The 14669-nt window shown below is 50.7% G+C and overlaps 1 protein-coding gene across 1 annotated transcript in view; it reads left to right on the top strand.

Annotated features, from left to right (window-relative positions):
• The window catches only part of SCAP (SREBF chaperone), a gene marked incomplete in the record, with an annotated part of 103247 nt that overhangs the window by 77408 nt on the left and 11170 nt on the right, over nucleotides 1-14669 (top strand). Inside the window, 7 exon segments of the mRNA XM_073632510.1 lie at nucleotides 3624-3722; nucleotides 3914-4126; nucleotides 7397-7842; nucleotides 8859-9050; nucleotides 9178-9379; nucleotides 9479-9594; nucleotides 11580-12147. Coding sequence (XP_073488611.1) covers nucleotides 3624-3722; nucleotides 3914-4126; nucleotides 7397-7842; nucleotides 8859-9050; nucleotides 9178-9379; nucleotides 9479-9594; nucleotides 11580-12147 — 1836 coding nt within the window.

Here is a 14669-nt window from a genome sequence, read left to right as displayed (position 1 = left end):
GCCACCACCTTTCAGCTGCTGCAGAGAGAGCCATACAGAGGATCGGTTTCAGTACCTGCCATGCCGTTCACCCTCCCTGCCCACATCTGGTCCCCCCGTATTGCTCTCTCTGCAGCAGCTGAAAGCTAGCTTCTTCTCTCCCTGCCACCACCTTTCAGCTGCTGCAGAGAGCCATACAGAGGATCGGTTTCAGTACCTGCCATGCCGTTCACCCTCCCTGCCCACATCTGGTCCCCCCCCGTATGGCTCTCTCTGCAGCAGCTGAAAGCTTGCTTCGTCTCTCCCTCCTACCGGCTTTCAGCTGCTGCAGAGAGAACCATACAGGGGATCCGTTACAGTAATCCCCTCGCTGTACTGATCACCCTCCCTGTGCACCATACATTGCCCCTTGCTGCCCAGCCCCCCCCCCGCCCCGTCAGTGCTGCCGCTTCCCTCCTCTCCTTGCCACCGGCACACTGTAGGATCCTTCAGGATGGAGAGGGGGAAAGGTCCAGGAAATGATGTCACATTTACCAGCACATTCCTTTTCCTGAATATACACAATGAGTGATCTGTACCGATCACCCACTGTGTTCATTCATAACTGTGATTATTTGGGGGAAGGGGCGCTGTCAGGTTGGATGTATGGGCCCCCCCCCCCCTGGTATCTAACAGCAGTCCTGGTAACGCCCACAGTCAGGCTGGGGGAAGCAAGATGATGCTGGGCGTTCTCCAGCCAGAATATTAGGCGGGGCTCTATCTGACTTGCTGCAGCTTCTAATGCACATTGTGAGAAGTTTACAGTGTGCGGTGAAATCAGAGGAAGCTGGGGGTGGGGGAGAGGAGCTGGTACAACTGTGAAGACTGAAGAGAGGATTTAAAGGTGGTTTGTTTTGTGTGTTGTATAGTAAAGGATGACGGTGACCTCTGAACACAGCGCCATCATTCATAAATGACCACACAGTACAGATAACAGACACTCCTGGGAGTTCCCGGCCTCTCTGCAGGATGTGACTCTTTATCAGATGAGATAGTGAAGGTCGGAGCTCAGTGCCTTGTACTCACTGATACTCCTCAGCACTTCATCCATTATACCCACAATTCCCAACTCGGGGGGCCAGACTTGTGCTACTTTGTAGCACCAACATATTCTGTAGTGCTGTATAGCCAAACATAAAAACAGTCTCCTGAATTAAAAAAAAAAAAAAATCTCCCCTCTGTAAAGTCTCCTGTATACATTTGCTTTTGAGCTGTGTTGGCGCTGTGAGATCGGAACCGATCCTTTATGAAGAACCTCAGAATTGCCGTATTTGTTGTAAGCGGAATCTCTCGAGAGGGGGGGGGGCACATCTGCAAATCCTGCACAAAATAAAAAGAGGCCCTAAACCTCTATGGTCAAAATTAGTGTCCTATGTGGTAGAGTCCCTTATCCATCCACCAACGCAAGAGGGCGGCGGACATCGTACCGGTGGGAGCTGAGGATTGTTAAAGAGGGGCAGGTGCTGACTTTTCATAAGCGGACGCTCGCCTCTGTCCCACAGCCCTGTGATGCGGCCACCGGAAGCCGCGCTCCCCCCCCCCCCCCCTCGACTCCCCGTGGCGCTGTCATTGCAACTGTGGGCGCCCAGCTGTGACAGCTTGCGGCTTCACAGCGTATGCGCGAGTCGCGCTGCGCTCTCCGAGTGGCCGGGCAAACTTCTGGGACCTGTGACGTGTCCCAGAAGATTGCAGAGAGGGAGGGGCCACCTAGGGGGAGAGGAGTCGTCGTCTAGGCGGTCAAACGATGGAAGGAGGAAGTGGGGATGGGAAGTACCTGTCAAAACCAGGTACCCACCCCCCCCCCCAAAAAAATGACATGCCAAATGTGGCATGTAAGGGGGCGAGGAGTGCTTAAAGTGGAAGTTCCACTTTTGGGTGGAACTCCACTTTAAGGTTTAAAAACAAAATGTGCACTATTGATTAAATATCCCATGTGACTTTTCACATCAGTGTGCTGCGGTTTGAAAAGTCCTGCATGCTGCATCTTTGGTGCGCTTTACAAAAGCCCATCAAAAATGCACATTCCATTTTAAGTCAATGGAGAAATATTAAAAATGTACCAGGGTGTTTTATTTTTGGGTGACGCATAATTTTTAAAAAAGACGCTGGTGTCCTTAACCAGTGAATAGCGGAGCCGGCACCTGCCGGTGTCCTTAACCAGTGAATAGCAGAGCCGGCACCTGCCGGTGTCCTTAACCAGTGAATAGCGGAGCCAGCACCTGCCGGTGTCCTTAACCAGTGAGTAGCGGAGCCAGCACCTGCCGGTGTCCTTAACCAGTGAGTAGCGGAGCCAGCACCTGCCGGTGTCCTTAACAACCAGTGAATAGTAGAACCAGTACCCGCTGGTGTCCTTAACAACCAGTGAATAGTAGAGCCAGCACCTGCCGGTGTCCTTAACAACCAGTGAATAGTAGAGCCAGCACCCGCCTGTGTCCTTAAAGGAGAAGTCCAGCCAGAGCTCCTATGGATCACAGGAGTGCAATTCGTTTTGCACTCCTGTGCCCCGTTTGCTCTTTGCTGACGTCACGGACATCAGTCCAGGCACCCCGTCATCCCAACAATGGAAGTCTGGATCCGCTAGGTGCCTGGACTGACACCTGTCTCAGCCTCTCAGCGAGCTGCTGACAGCCTGATACGGCCCACTCCGCCCCCTGCACAGCTCAGCGCTCCAAGGAGTGCGGAGGGAGATGAGCAGAGAGCTGTGACTGACAGTCTGCAGCTCTTTGCTCATGGAGCTCTAAAAACGGAGTGATCGTCGATGTTCGATCGCTCGGTTTTTAGTGCAGAGGCGCTGGGGGACAGATGCAGCATCGGACCGAAGCTGCATAGACTGAGGTAAGTATAAATCTAAAAAAAAACAAAAAAAACCCCTTATTTCTCTTTTAACCAGTGAAAAATGGAGTCAGCACTCGCTGGTGTCCTTAACCACCAGTGCATAGTAGAGCCAGCACCCGCCGGTGTCCTTAACCAGTGAATAGCTGAGCCAGCACCCGTCAGTGTCCTTAACAACCAGTAAATAGCGGAGCCAGCACCCACCAGTGTCCTTAACAACCAGCAAATAGCGGAGCCAGCACCCACCAGTGTCCTTAACAACCAGCAAATAGCGGAGCCAGCACCCACCAGTGTCCTTAACAACCAGTAAATAGCGCAACCAGAACCCACTGGTGTCCATAACCAGTAAATAGTAGAGCCAGCACCCGTCAGTGTCCTTAACAACCAGTAAATAGCGGAGCCAGCACCCGCTGATGTCCTTAACCAGTGAATAGTAGAGCCAGCACACGTCAGTGTCCCTAACAACCAGTAAATAGTGGAGCCAGCACCCACTGGTGTCCTTAACCAGTAAATAGTAGAGCCAGCACCCACTGGTGTCCCTAACAACCAGTAAATAGCGGAGCCAGCACCCGCCGGTGTCCTTAACAACCAGTAAATAGCGGAGCTGGCACCTGCCGGTGTCCTTAACAACCAGTGAATAAGTAGAGCCAGCACCCGCCGGTGTCCTTAACCTGCTATTCACCACATATGCGTTAAATTTTAACACAATGTATTTAAAACGCAAGTGCAACAGTGTGTCATTGACCTTACTCCACTGTTTTCCTCTATATCAGGAATTCTGTCTATTCGCAGTCGTTGGTCTTGTGTCGGACTTCTTCCTTCAGATGTTCTTTTTCACCACTGTCCTTTCCATCGACATCCGCAGAATGGAGGTAAGAGCCCAGCCGCTGGGAGATCCAGTCTGTACCCAGAGTGTCCTTTGGGCTCTATTTTTAAGGCTGAGCCGGTGTTTTACTGATAATTACAGGGCATATCGCTTTAGGAGTATAAAACCAATGCAGCGTCCATTTCCAGGTGGGCTGTAACTGATGGGTCCCCTCCGTTGTGTCTGCTTCTCTTTCAGCTCGCCGATTTGAACAAGAGGATGCCAGCGGAGGCCTGCATGCCGCCTGCCAAGCCGGTGACCCGCACCCAGCGATATGAGCGCCAGCAAGCTTTGAGGCCCAACACCCCACACACCATCACCCTGCAGCCCTTCCGAAACCTGCGTCTGCCCAAGAGGCTCCGCCTCATCTATTTCTTTGCCAGGACGCGCCTGGCACAGCGGATCATCATGGTAATGCCACCACGAATACGCAGATCTCACTGAATATTTACATTCCTATACTAAACGTGAAAGGTGAATTGTTACGCAGGCTGAGGAAAGACAAAAGTCCATCAGGTTTATCTTCAGGCTGTTATGTTACAGATAATGTTATAGAGATACTAAAATGTTCTAGATAAAGTTATAGATAATCGGAAATAAAATATTATAGATAATGGTATAGATGAACTAAAAGAAGTATCATCTGGATCTGATCGGAGCTGATGGCAACTGGTAACAATGTGTAGACAAGGTAAACATACAATTACAAGGTAAACATACAATTACAATGTGCGTCAGTTCCCTAGGAATGACTGCTAGAGTCCATACAATGTTTCTAGTCTGTCAGATCACAAGATTCCATTGCTGATCAGCAATAAAGACCCTTCCACATGGGGGCTGTCAATCTGCTGTGGGTCCCTCTTGCCTTTTAGTGCGCCCAGGTGGGACAAGTGCAGCATCTAGCACTACAGCCTGGCAAAGTCTATGGCAGGCTGTGGCTGGACAGGGCTAAACGGTGTACCGAGTGGTACTCGGATTTAGGGCCCTATGTGTTCAAGGACGAATGCCCGGAATGTACCTCTACGTGTCCAGGGACGAATGTCTGCAATGCAGGTTTTCTAATTTCCAGGTAATCGACCTTAATGCACAGTGCCCCTTTGCTGCCAAATCAAATACATGTATTTCATTTAAGTTCAAGTGGTTATACCGGGATGATGCCTGCAGCTCGTGAAGGGCCGGCAGGTTCTTCTTCAGCTTGTAGAGGGCCATCAGGTCCTTCGGCGGCTGGCGGGGGGCCGGCAGGTCCTTCGGCGGCTGGTGGGGGGCCGGCAGGTCCTTCGGCGGCTGGTGGGGGGCCGGCAGGTCCTTCGGCGGCTGGTGGGGGGCCGGCAGGTCCTTCGGCGGCTGGTGGGGGGCCGGCAGGTCCTTCGGCGGCTGGTGGGGGGCCGGCAGGTCCTTCGGCGGCTGGTGGGGGGCCGGCAGGTCCTTCGGCGGCTGGTGGGGGGCCGGCAGGTCCTTCGGCGGCTGGTGGGGGGCCGGCAGGTCCTTCGGCGGCTGGTGGGGGGCCGGCAGGTCCTTCGGCGGCTGGTGGGGGGCCGGCAGGTCCTTCGGCGGCTGGTGGGGGGCCGGCAGGTCCTTCGGCGGCTGGCGGGGGGCCGGCAGGTCCTTCGGCGGGGGGCCGGCAGGTCCTTCGGCGGGGGGCCAGCAGGTCCTTCGGCGGGGGGCCGGCAGGTCCTTTTGCGGCTCGTGGAGAGCTGGAAGGCTTTCTGCAGCTTGTGGCGGACCGGTAGGAAACTGGAAGCAACAAGCATTTTCATCACTTCCAGTTTCCCGGATGTAAACGGCACCATTTTTAAATCTTGAAAGCATTTGATCACACCGATCTTGGTGTGATCAGATGCTTTTTAAAGACAGAGGAGAGATCTGGGGTCTAAAAGACCCCAGATCTCTCCATAAAGAGTACCTGTCACTGTCTGTCGCTGTCACAAGGGATGTTTACATTCACCTTTTCCTCTCAGATGCACTAAAACCCCAGGAGGGAAGCACAATGACTATACTGCCCCGTGTACAAATGGCCTAAGAAGGAGAAGTACTCTTTTGCTACAAAAACACAAAAGGAAATGGCAGAGCGCAGCATATAGTAGTTATCTTCCTAATGTGAAAATGTAACAATTGCCTTCACAATTAAAAACCTTCAGTAACAGTGAATAGGCAAGGGTACTGGCTCCTGTGTCTGGGGCTCATGGCCATAGGCATCAGTCCCAGGCAAGGTTGGAGTATCAGATTGTATCAGACTGTGTTTAGTATCTCCTCATCCTCTGTTCCTCCTCACCAGCTCAGGAAGGGTTTTGACCACTAAAAAATAGTCCACAGGAATATAGCTAGAACACCTTAGATGTGACGAAACACGTTGGGTGGAGTTATGGAACATATGAAGTCCTCACGCTGTGGACCACGGCCAACCTAAAACCTAAAATATTCAATAAAATGACTTGCGCTTAGATATAAAAAATCCATAACAGCAGCTAACACAATTTGTAGGCAACAAATCTTAAATACATATAGGGAGAAGTGTAGCACTTCCAATAGAAATTTATAACACAACAAAGAAACAAAAAGTCCAGAAAAAAAGTCCACAGGAATATAGCCAGAACACCTCAGACACACCCAAAAGACATGATGTCAATATGAAGATCTGATGTCAGAACAGCTCCTTCCACCATCAACACATGAAATCTCTTATCAGCAGGTATTGACCCCCCATGTGACTGAGCAGTCAAATAGCGCTTATGTTGAAAGTCACCACATCCATTCACCTCGATCCGCTATGTACTGGGACACTCTGAGCTCCCTCACAAGCTGAGAAAATACTCCACTCCACCAATAACAGTTGATTGTTTCCCATAGACATATAAATCATAAAAGGGAACAAAGCTGCCCCTGATTATGTCGCCGTGTGACAAAACATGTAGGGTGGAGCTATGACGTCATGACGCTGTGAATGTTTTCACACTGACTTCTTCTGGGCACGTCTGAGGTAGGCTGTACAAGGCCCCGTGAGTGAGCCTAGCCTGCTGACTTGCTCTCCACGGGCAGCATGTAAATGACAGTCTGCACTGCCGGCGCTGGACCGAGGAGGAAGTTGTTGGTGAGTTGCATTGAAGAGAGGGAAGTAGAACTCTGCAATATTTTACTTCTGTATGGGTGGTGGACTCACCACTCACCAGCAAGAAAACAGTTTGGAGGAGCGGTGGATAGTACAAATAAGGAAGTTATGCAATTACAACATAGCACATCATAAACGAATGAGATAAGTGAACAAAGTGTGCTAAAACCATAAAACAATTAAAAAAAAAAGTACATATTGCATAGTTACAAAGTTAATTGGGTTGAAGAAAGATGATGTTCATCGAGTTCAGCGTCTCACAGACCTCAGCAGTTTTTCCCCAGAAGAGGGCGAATCAAAATTTCGCCTCTTGCAGTGGGGGCAACCATGGCCAATTATTCCTTCCTCACTCCTTCAAGTTCAACAGACTTGCTGCCTGCCTTTGGACATTCCCCAAATTGTGCATAAAACAGACTCCCTATATTCAGGATTTTTGCTTCATAGGGTGATGGCATGCTAAATAAATAGGGTTTTCTCTCCTTTTTATCCATCCCAAGATTTGTGTTTGATTTTGTGGTTGCCGCTTGGCATCGAGAACTGATGTGTAGCTCACTGTGCGTCTCTCTTAACATTAGGCCGGAACCGTCGTCTGGATCGGGATCTTGTTATACACCGACCCTGCCGGCCTGCGTACATACCTAACAACGGTGCAGGTGACCGAGCAGAGCCCCCTGGGTGGAGCTGTGGTACCTCCCCTTCCTGTGCCTGTCCTGCCCGCCTCCGACCCCCAGAACACGCTGTCCATCTTCCCTACTGGCTCTTCCCAGCTCTTGGAGAACCAATCGCAGAGGGACCACCAGGAGATGTTGGAGTCCCTCCGGGGAGGGTTAGATGGGAACCCCGGAGGGTGGGGAGGAGAGAGCAGGCCTAAAGACCAGAGCAAAGGCAGACCTGAGATGAAGGAGGACCAAGCCCTCACAGAGGTGACCTGGGGCCCCGAAGATGAGGAAACGTGGAGAAAACTGTCCTTTAGACACTGGCCAACGCTCTTCAGCTACTATAACTTCACCCTGGCCAAGAAGTGAGTGTTCCCCTAATTATCTGACTGTAACACCACTGTATATTTTAGTGTAATGAGTCTACAATATTCAATTTTTTCACAATAATCTAAGATATTGTGAAAAAATTTAATATTGTAGACTCATTGTGTCACACTTTAATCAGCTAATTATAATATAATTATTTACACCGTATATACTCGAGTATAAGTCGAGGCCCTAATTTACCACAAAAAAATGGGAAAAACTTATTGACCCGAGTATAAGACGAGGGTGAGAAATGCACAGCTACTGTAAGTGGAAAAGCGGGTCAACAATGCCCATTTGCAGCATCACTGTGCCCATTTGCAGCCTCACTGTGCCCATTTGCAGCCATAGGTCCCCCGAACTTCAAACTCGGTAGTTAAGGATTCCTAGATGCCCCCTAGCTGCAGCCAAAATTTGGGGTCTCTGAACCCAAAGGGTCCCGAAATTACATTGCTGCAGATGGACACAGTTGACCGAATTTGGGGCCCCGTATCTCGGGGCCACTTAGTGCTAGGAACCCCAAATTTGGTGTGCAAACCCAGTGGAACTAGCACCATAAAATTTCCAAAGCTGGGGTTTCTAGCTCCAAGTGGCCCCGAGATACAGGGCCCCAAAAATCAGTTCAGAAAATGTCAAGCACTTTTCTGCAGCAGAGAATGACATTTTCCGAGCCGATTTTCGGGCCCCGTATCTCAGGGCCACTTGGTGCTAGGAACCCCAGCTTTGGATATGTTATGGCACCAGTTCCACTGGGTTTGCACACCAAATTTGGGGTTCCTAGCACCAAGTGGCCCTGAGATATGGGGCCCCAAAGTCGGTTCAGAAAATGGAATTTTTTGCTGCAGAAAAGTGCTTGACTCGAGTATAAGTCGAGGGGGGCACTTTCAGCACAAAAAATGTGCTGAAAAATTCGACTTCTACTCGAGTATATACGGTAATTTTTTTTTTTCTTAATAAAAAGTTGATTTTGGTCTTTTATGAACAGACTCCAACTGCTTGTTTTGTGTTGCAGGTATATCAGCATATTACCCATGATCCCCATCACCTTGTACCTGTCTCCAGAAGAGGTGTCGGAGGCTCGGCACCCCCACGAGGCTCAGCATTCTCACATCTTTCTACCCCATCGGGACGGACGTTCAGAGGACGAGAAGCCGGCTGCCCCGCCATCCAAGTCTCATGGCCCTGTGGACATCACCTTGTACCAGTAAGCATATATCAATGTTGTGCCAGGTTCTCTCCTCACCTCTATCTGATTCCTTCCTTACACCCTGCTGTACCCGCTCTGCTTCTGTTCTCCTGATTTCTCACAATCTTCCCATGATGCTTTGCAGAGTGGCCGCCCTGGGTCTGGCATCTGGCATTCTCCTCGTCCTGCTGCTCTTCTGTCTGTACCGACTGCTGTGCCCCAAAAACTATGGACAGAACGGTTTATCCCAGCGCCGGCGGAAGAAGGGGGACATGCCGTGTGACTACTACGATTACACCCCGCCAGAGACTGAAATCGTGCCGCTGGTGCTGAGGGGTCATCTCATGGTGGGTAATAATGGAGTGCGATATCGTCCATAATTGTGTGGACCCCCCCCAATCCACATTCTTCTTGATTACAGAATGCATGCTGTCTGTGTTTTGCAGGACATCGAATGTCTCGCCAGCGACGGAATGCTGCTAGTGAGCTGCTGTTTAGCCGGACAGATTCGTGTTTGGGACGCTCAGACTGGAGACTGTCTCACAGTTATTCCCAAACAAGGGTGAGATGGACACATTGGAATGTATTTATGAGGATCTGAGTGCAGTTCTCCCCTGATATCAGGCCCGGATCTCCTGTCTGATGTGGGGGGGTGCAGTAAAAAATGGGTGGGAGGGGGGCGGGGAGGCAGAGGATGTGAGGTCAGTAGTTTGTAGGACAATGTATAGTGGGTTATCAGAGCAGAGGACTGTGTGCAAGGGGGTCAGCAGGGCAGTGTACAAGAGTCATTGGGGCAGGGTACAAGAGTCATTGGGGCAGGGTACAAGAGTCATTGGGGCAGGGTACAAGAGTCATTGGGGCAGTGTACAGGAGTCATTGGGGCAGTGTACAGGAGTCATTGGGGCAGTGTACAGGAGTCATTGGGGCAGGGTACAGGAGTCATTGGGGCAGGGTACAAGAGTCAGCAGGGTGGAGAAGAGGGGTTATCGGGTCAGCAGGGCAGAAGACAGTAGTCAGCAGAGAAGGGTCACTGCTGGCAGAGCACTCGGCAGATTTCTTCCTCCCACCCCCACACTGCAGGAAGCCTGGGTACTCAGAGCTCCTCCACCTCACACAGCACATAGAGATAGGATCAGATTCCCTTACAGACACAGCCTCTATCTGCACAGTGTGTAGCTGGCTACTGCAGCTGCCATTCTGATCAGGGAATTTCACAGGTCAGAACTGTAACAACACTGCCGGCTACACATTGTGTAGATTAAGGCTGTGTCTGTAAGAAAAATCTGATCTTGGCCATGTGCTGTGAGGGGAGGAGGAGATCTGTTGAGATTCATGTCTCAGCATAAATCTCTCCCCCCTCAAAAAACAAAAAAAAAACAGCACTGATCAGCATGTTCACCCCTTAAGCATAAATTTCCTTCTGCAAGCCAAAATTCTCTCCCAACAATGCAATAATCCGCCCCCCACCCCTCCTAGAAAAAATTCCCACCCTAATCCTGCCTCCTTAAACATACCCCCCCCCCCTTCCTGATCTACCCTCCTAGCATATATCTACCCCCGAAATTACCCTTCCCAGCACAAATAGCCGCCAATCCCTCCACCTCTCGTCCCAAACACAAGTTATTGTTTTATTGTTTACATTGCTAGATTAGGACTGTACACAGTTTGATTACCCGCATCCTCCTTCAAGGACTGCTTATGTCCTGGAAGCAGGAGCTGTGGTGGGGGGGGGGGGAGAGAATCGCACTGTGTACAATCCTAATCTAGCGATCCTGTGTAATCTGTTGTGTGGAGGGGGCACAGCACAGCCTGCTCTCTCCATCGCTGCCGCTGTCTGGACTTTACTGAACCGGCCTGGAGGACCGACCTGGGGGGGGGGGCCACAACAGAAATCTGAGGGGGCACTAGCCCACCTCCTCCCCCCGCCCCCCCTAGATCCGGCCATGTCTGAAATATAGACAGAATGGCCTGTTCTATCTGTACAAGGATTTGATCTTTTAAAGGCCTTGTTCACATGGGTGTACTACAGCAATACACCTGTTCAGGAGCCGGGTTTGCACACATGAGGATGTGCAGGTGTTCTGTGCCGTCCCATTCATGTCAGTTGAGATGTAGCGGGTGCACGGACACAGACGCTGCTCCTAATTTGACTGCCGCGTGGGTTCTTGGCCCTAAACACAGATGCACCGCTGTCAGGTGTCTATGCAGCCACTTGGCCCCAATGAACATGAATAGGAATGCATGGAACATCTGTGCATCCCCATGTGAGGGAAAAACAGCTCTTACATTGGTGTATGCTGTAGTACGCCTGTTTTGAAAAAGAACTAACAGCCCTCTGTACAGTGGAAGGAATGTCAATATTGTGTGGTGGTATTGTGTTACACTATATGATCAGAACTTAAAAAAAATACGCATGACTTCCCGTATTGATGATCTATCATTATATTTATTGTGTAACAATACAATTTAGTATCTCCAGATATGCTTTGTTCTAGCAGTGGTCGGCTGTTTCATGTGTCTCTTCATTTATCTGTCTCCCTTGTCCAGGCTCCGCAGGGAAAGCAGCGGGATCTTTGAATATCAGGACTCCTGGGACCAGATCTCGGACTGTAAATACAACCTTGAGGACTCGGTGGAAAACGGTTACCTTCTGAAGCGTCGCATGACCCCCTCCAAGCCACCTGTCTTCTATGACCAGCCGGACCTGTCCAACCTCATTGATACGAACTTCTCGGAGCAGGTGCAGCAGGAGCCGGAGAACGGTCAGCAGCCTGTGCAGGTGAAGCAGGAGGTGGACAATGGCGGTTACGATTTCAGCAGTTTGGTTCAGCGAGCCTACGAAGAGCAAAGTGCCTCCAGCATGGCCACCTATCCGCCGGTATTCTCGCCTGCTCCGTACGGGCAGGTGATGTCAGGACAGAGCAGGTCCCCTGGAAGCCGATCGGAGGCAAGCTGCAACTCTTTTAGGCGGAAAAGCTCGGCTGAAGAGCTTACGTTCTGTAATGGGACCTCCTCCCCCGTCTCCAGCTGGACTGAAGAGTTTGACAGCGCGGTGTGGAGTTTGGGGCTCCAGGGTAACTTGATTGTTGCTGGCCGGAGTAGTGGATGTCTGGAGGTAAGAGGGGGTCCGGTTCACGTCACGTAATAGTACAAAATTTGTGATCAGTTTTGTGCTGCTGGCAATTGCTGATCAATTCACCATATTCATCATTGTGCAAGATAACTGGCTGCTTTCTGCTCATCATTTCAATGGCTGCTCTCTTTATATATGTGAAATTAAAGGGTCTCTCTACCCAAAACTGATATCGCAGCATTAGTTCACCTAGCAGTTTCTTGCATCTCTAGTAGACATCGTTGTTAAGATGTGTTAACTTCCTGTGATTGCACAGTGAGTGCCCCCCCTCTTCCTGCAGATTTGCATTTAATACCATGTAGCATGCCAGAGGAGTGGGAGCACCCCAAGATAAGCCGGACCAGTCAGAATCCAAGGTGGATGGGAGCAGATCCAGGAACTATAGTGGGAGATCTCACCTCCTGGATTTTACATAAGATGTGATATGAGGAAGTTGAGCCCCCGGTGCCAGAATGTCGGCTTTGCTCCCCCGACTGTATACACAGTGATTCTTTGGCCCCTGGCTAGACTGCAGTTCAGGCAATTCAGGTGGGGAGATTTGTTTAAGCCAGTGGTTGGCAACCTTGGATGGTAAAAGGAGCCTTAAAGTGGAAGTCCATGCAAAAACTAAAATCCCTGCATCTATAGCCACCACGGATCTAACACTAACCTCCCTATCTCTGTAAAGAATAAATGAGTATACATACCTGGTCAGCAACTGGGGGTATGCTACATGAGAGAGCCAAAGACTGGGGACATGTTGCTGGAGATGGTCAGAGACTGGGGACATGTTGCTGGAGATGGTCAGAGACTGGGGACATGTTGCTGGAGATGGTCAGAGACTGGGGACATGTTGCTGGAGATGGTCAGAGACTGGGGACATGTTGCTGGAGATGGTCAGAGACTGGGGACATGTTGCTGGAGATGGTCAGAGACTGGGGACATGTTGCTGGAGATGGTCAGAGACTGGGGACATGTTGCTGGAGATGGTCAGAGACTGGGGACATGTTGCTGGAGATGGTCAGAGACTGGGGACATGTTGCTGGAGATGGTCAGAGACTGGGGTCATGTTGCTGGAGATGGTCAGAGACTGGGGACATGTTGCTGGAGATGGTCAGAGACTGGGGACATGTTGCTGGAGATGGTCAGAGACTGGGGACATGTTGCTGGAGATGGTCAGAGACTGGGGACATGTTGCTGGAGATGGTCAGAGACTGGGGACATGTTGCTGGAGATGGTCAGAGACTGGGGACATGTTGCTGGAGATGGTCAGAGACTGGGGACATGTTGCTGGAGATGGTCAGAGACTGGGGACATGTTGCTGGAGATGGTCAGAGACTGGGGACATGTTGCTGGAGATGGTCAGAGACTGGGGACATGTTGCTGGAGATGGTCAGAGACTGGGGACATGTTGCTGGAGATGGTCAGAGACTGGGGACATGTTGCTGGAGATGGTCAGAGACTGAGGACATGTTGCTGGAGATGGTCAGAGACTGGGGACATGCTACAGGAGATGGTCAGACTGGGGACATGTTACAGGAGATGGTCAGACTGGGGACATGCTACAGGAGATGGTCAGAGACCGGGGACAGGATACAGGAGCTGGCCAGAGACCGGAAACATGCTACAGGAGCTGGCCGGGGACAGGCTACAGGAGCTGGCCAGAGACCGGGGACAGGCTACAGGAGCTGGCCAGAGACCAGGGACATGGTTTCTCAACTCCAGTCCTCAAGGCCCCCCAACAGGTCATGTTTTCAGGATTTCCCTCAGATGAAACGGCTGTGGCAATTACTAAGGCAGTGAAACTGATCAAATTCACTGTACAAAATAGTTGAGAGCCTGAAAACATGACCTGTTGGAATGGAGTTGAGAAATACTGGAGTGGGGACATGCTACAGGTGATGGCCTTAGACTGGGGACATGCTACAGGTGATGGCCTTAGACTGGGGACATGCTACAGGTGATGGCCATAGACTGGGGACATGCTACAGGGGATGGCCATAGACTGGGGACATGCTACAGGGGATGGCCATAGACTGAGGACATGCTACAGGGGATGGCCATAGACTGGGGACATGCTACAGGGGATGGCCATAGACTGGGGACATGCTACAGGAGATGGTCAGAGACTGGGGACATGCTACAGGGGATGGCCATAGACTGGGGACATGCTACAGGGGATAGTCATAGACTGAGGACATGCTACTGTAGCTGGTCAGAGACACAGAAGACTAGATACAGGTTCTGGTCAAATTGGGGACATGCTACAGGAGATGATCATAGAAAGGAGTTAATACATTGCATGAGACTACTAGAGATACCGATCTGCTGGGACCCTGAGGGCAACACAGGAAGTGCAAAGGGCCGCAGGAGTTTAGGCTTCTTTCAGTGTAACATCTACATTTATATCCCCCAGTGAGCAGAGGCATCCTCTACATCCTCTACAATCCTCCCAGACTGGTGCAGTGAAATTAATTCCTCCCTATATATATGCTACATATATATATATATATCTTATTTAGCAC

Source organism: Aquarana catesbeiana, linkage group LG05, assembly GCF_042186555.1.
Source record: "Aquarana catesbeiana isolate 2022-GZ linkage group LG05, ASM4218655v1, whole genome shotgun sequence".
Taxonomy (NCBI): domain Eukaryota; kingdom Metazoa; phylum Chordata; class Amphibia; order Anura; family Ranidae; genus Aquarana; species Aquarana catesbeiana.
Note: the sequence above shows the minus strand (reverse complement) of the source record. Positions and strands in the feature narration are given on the sequence as shown.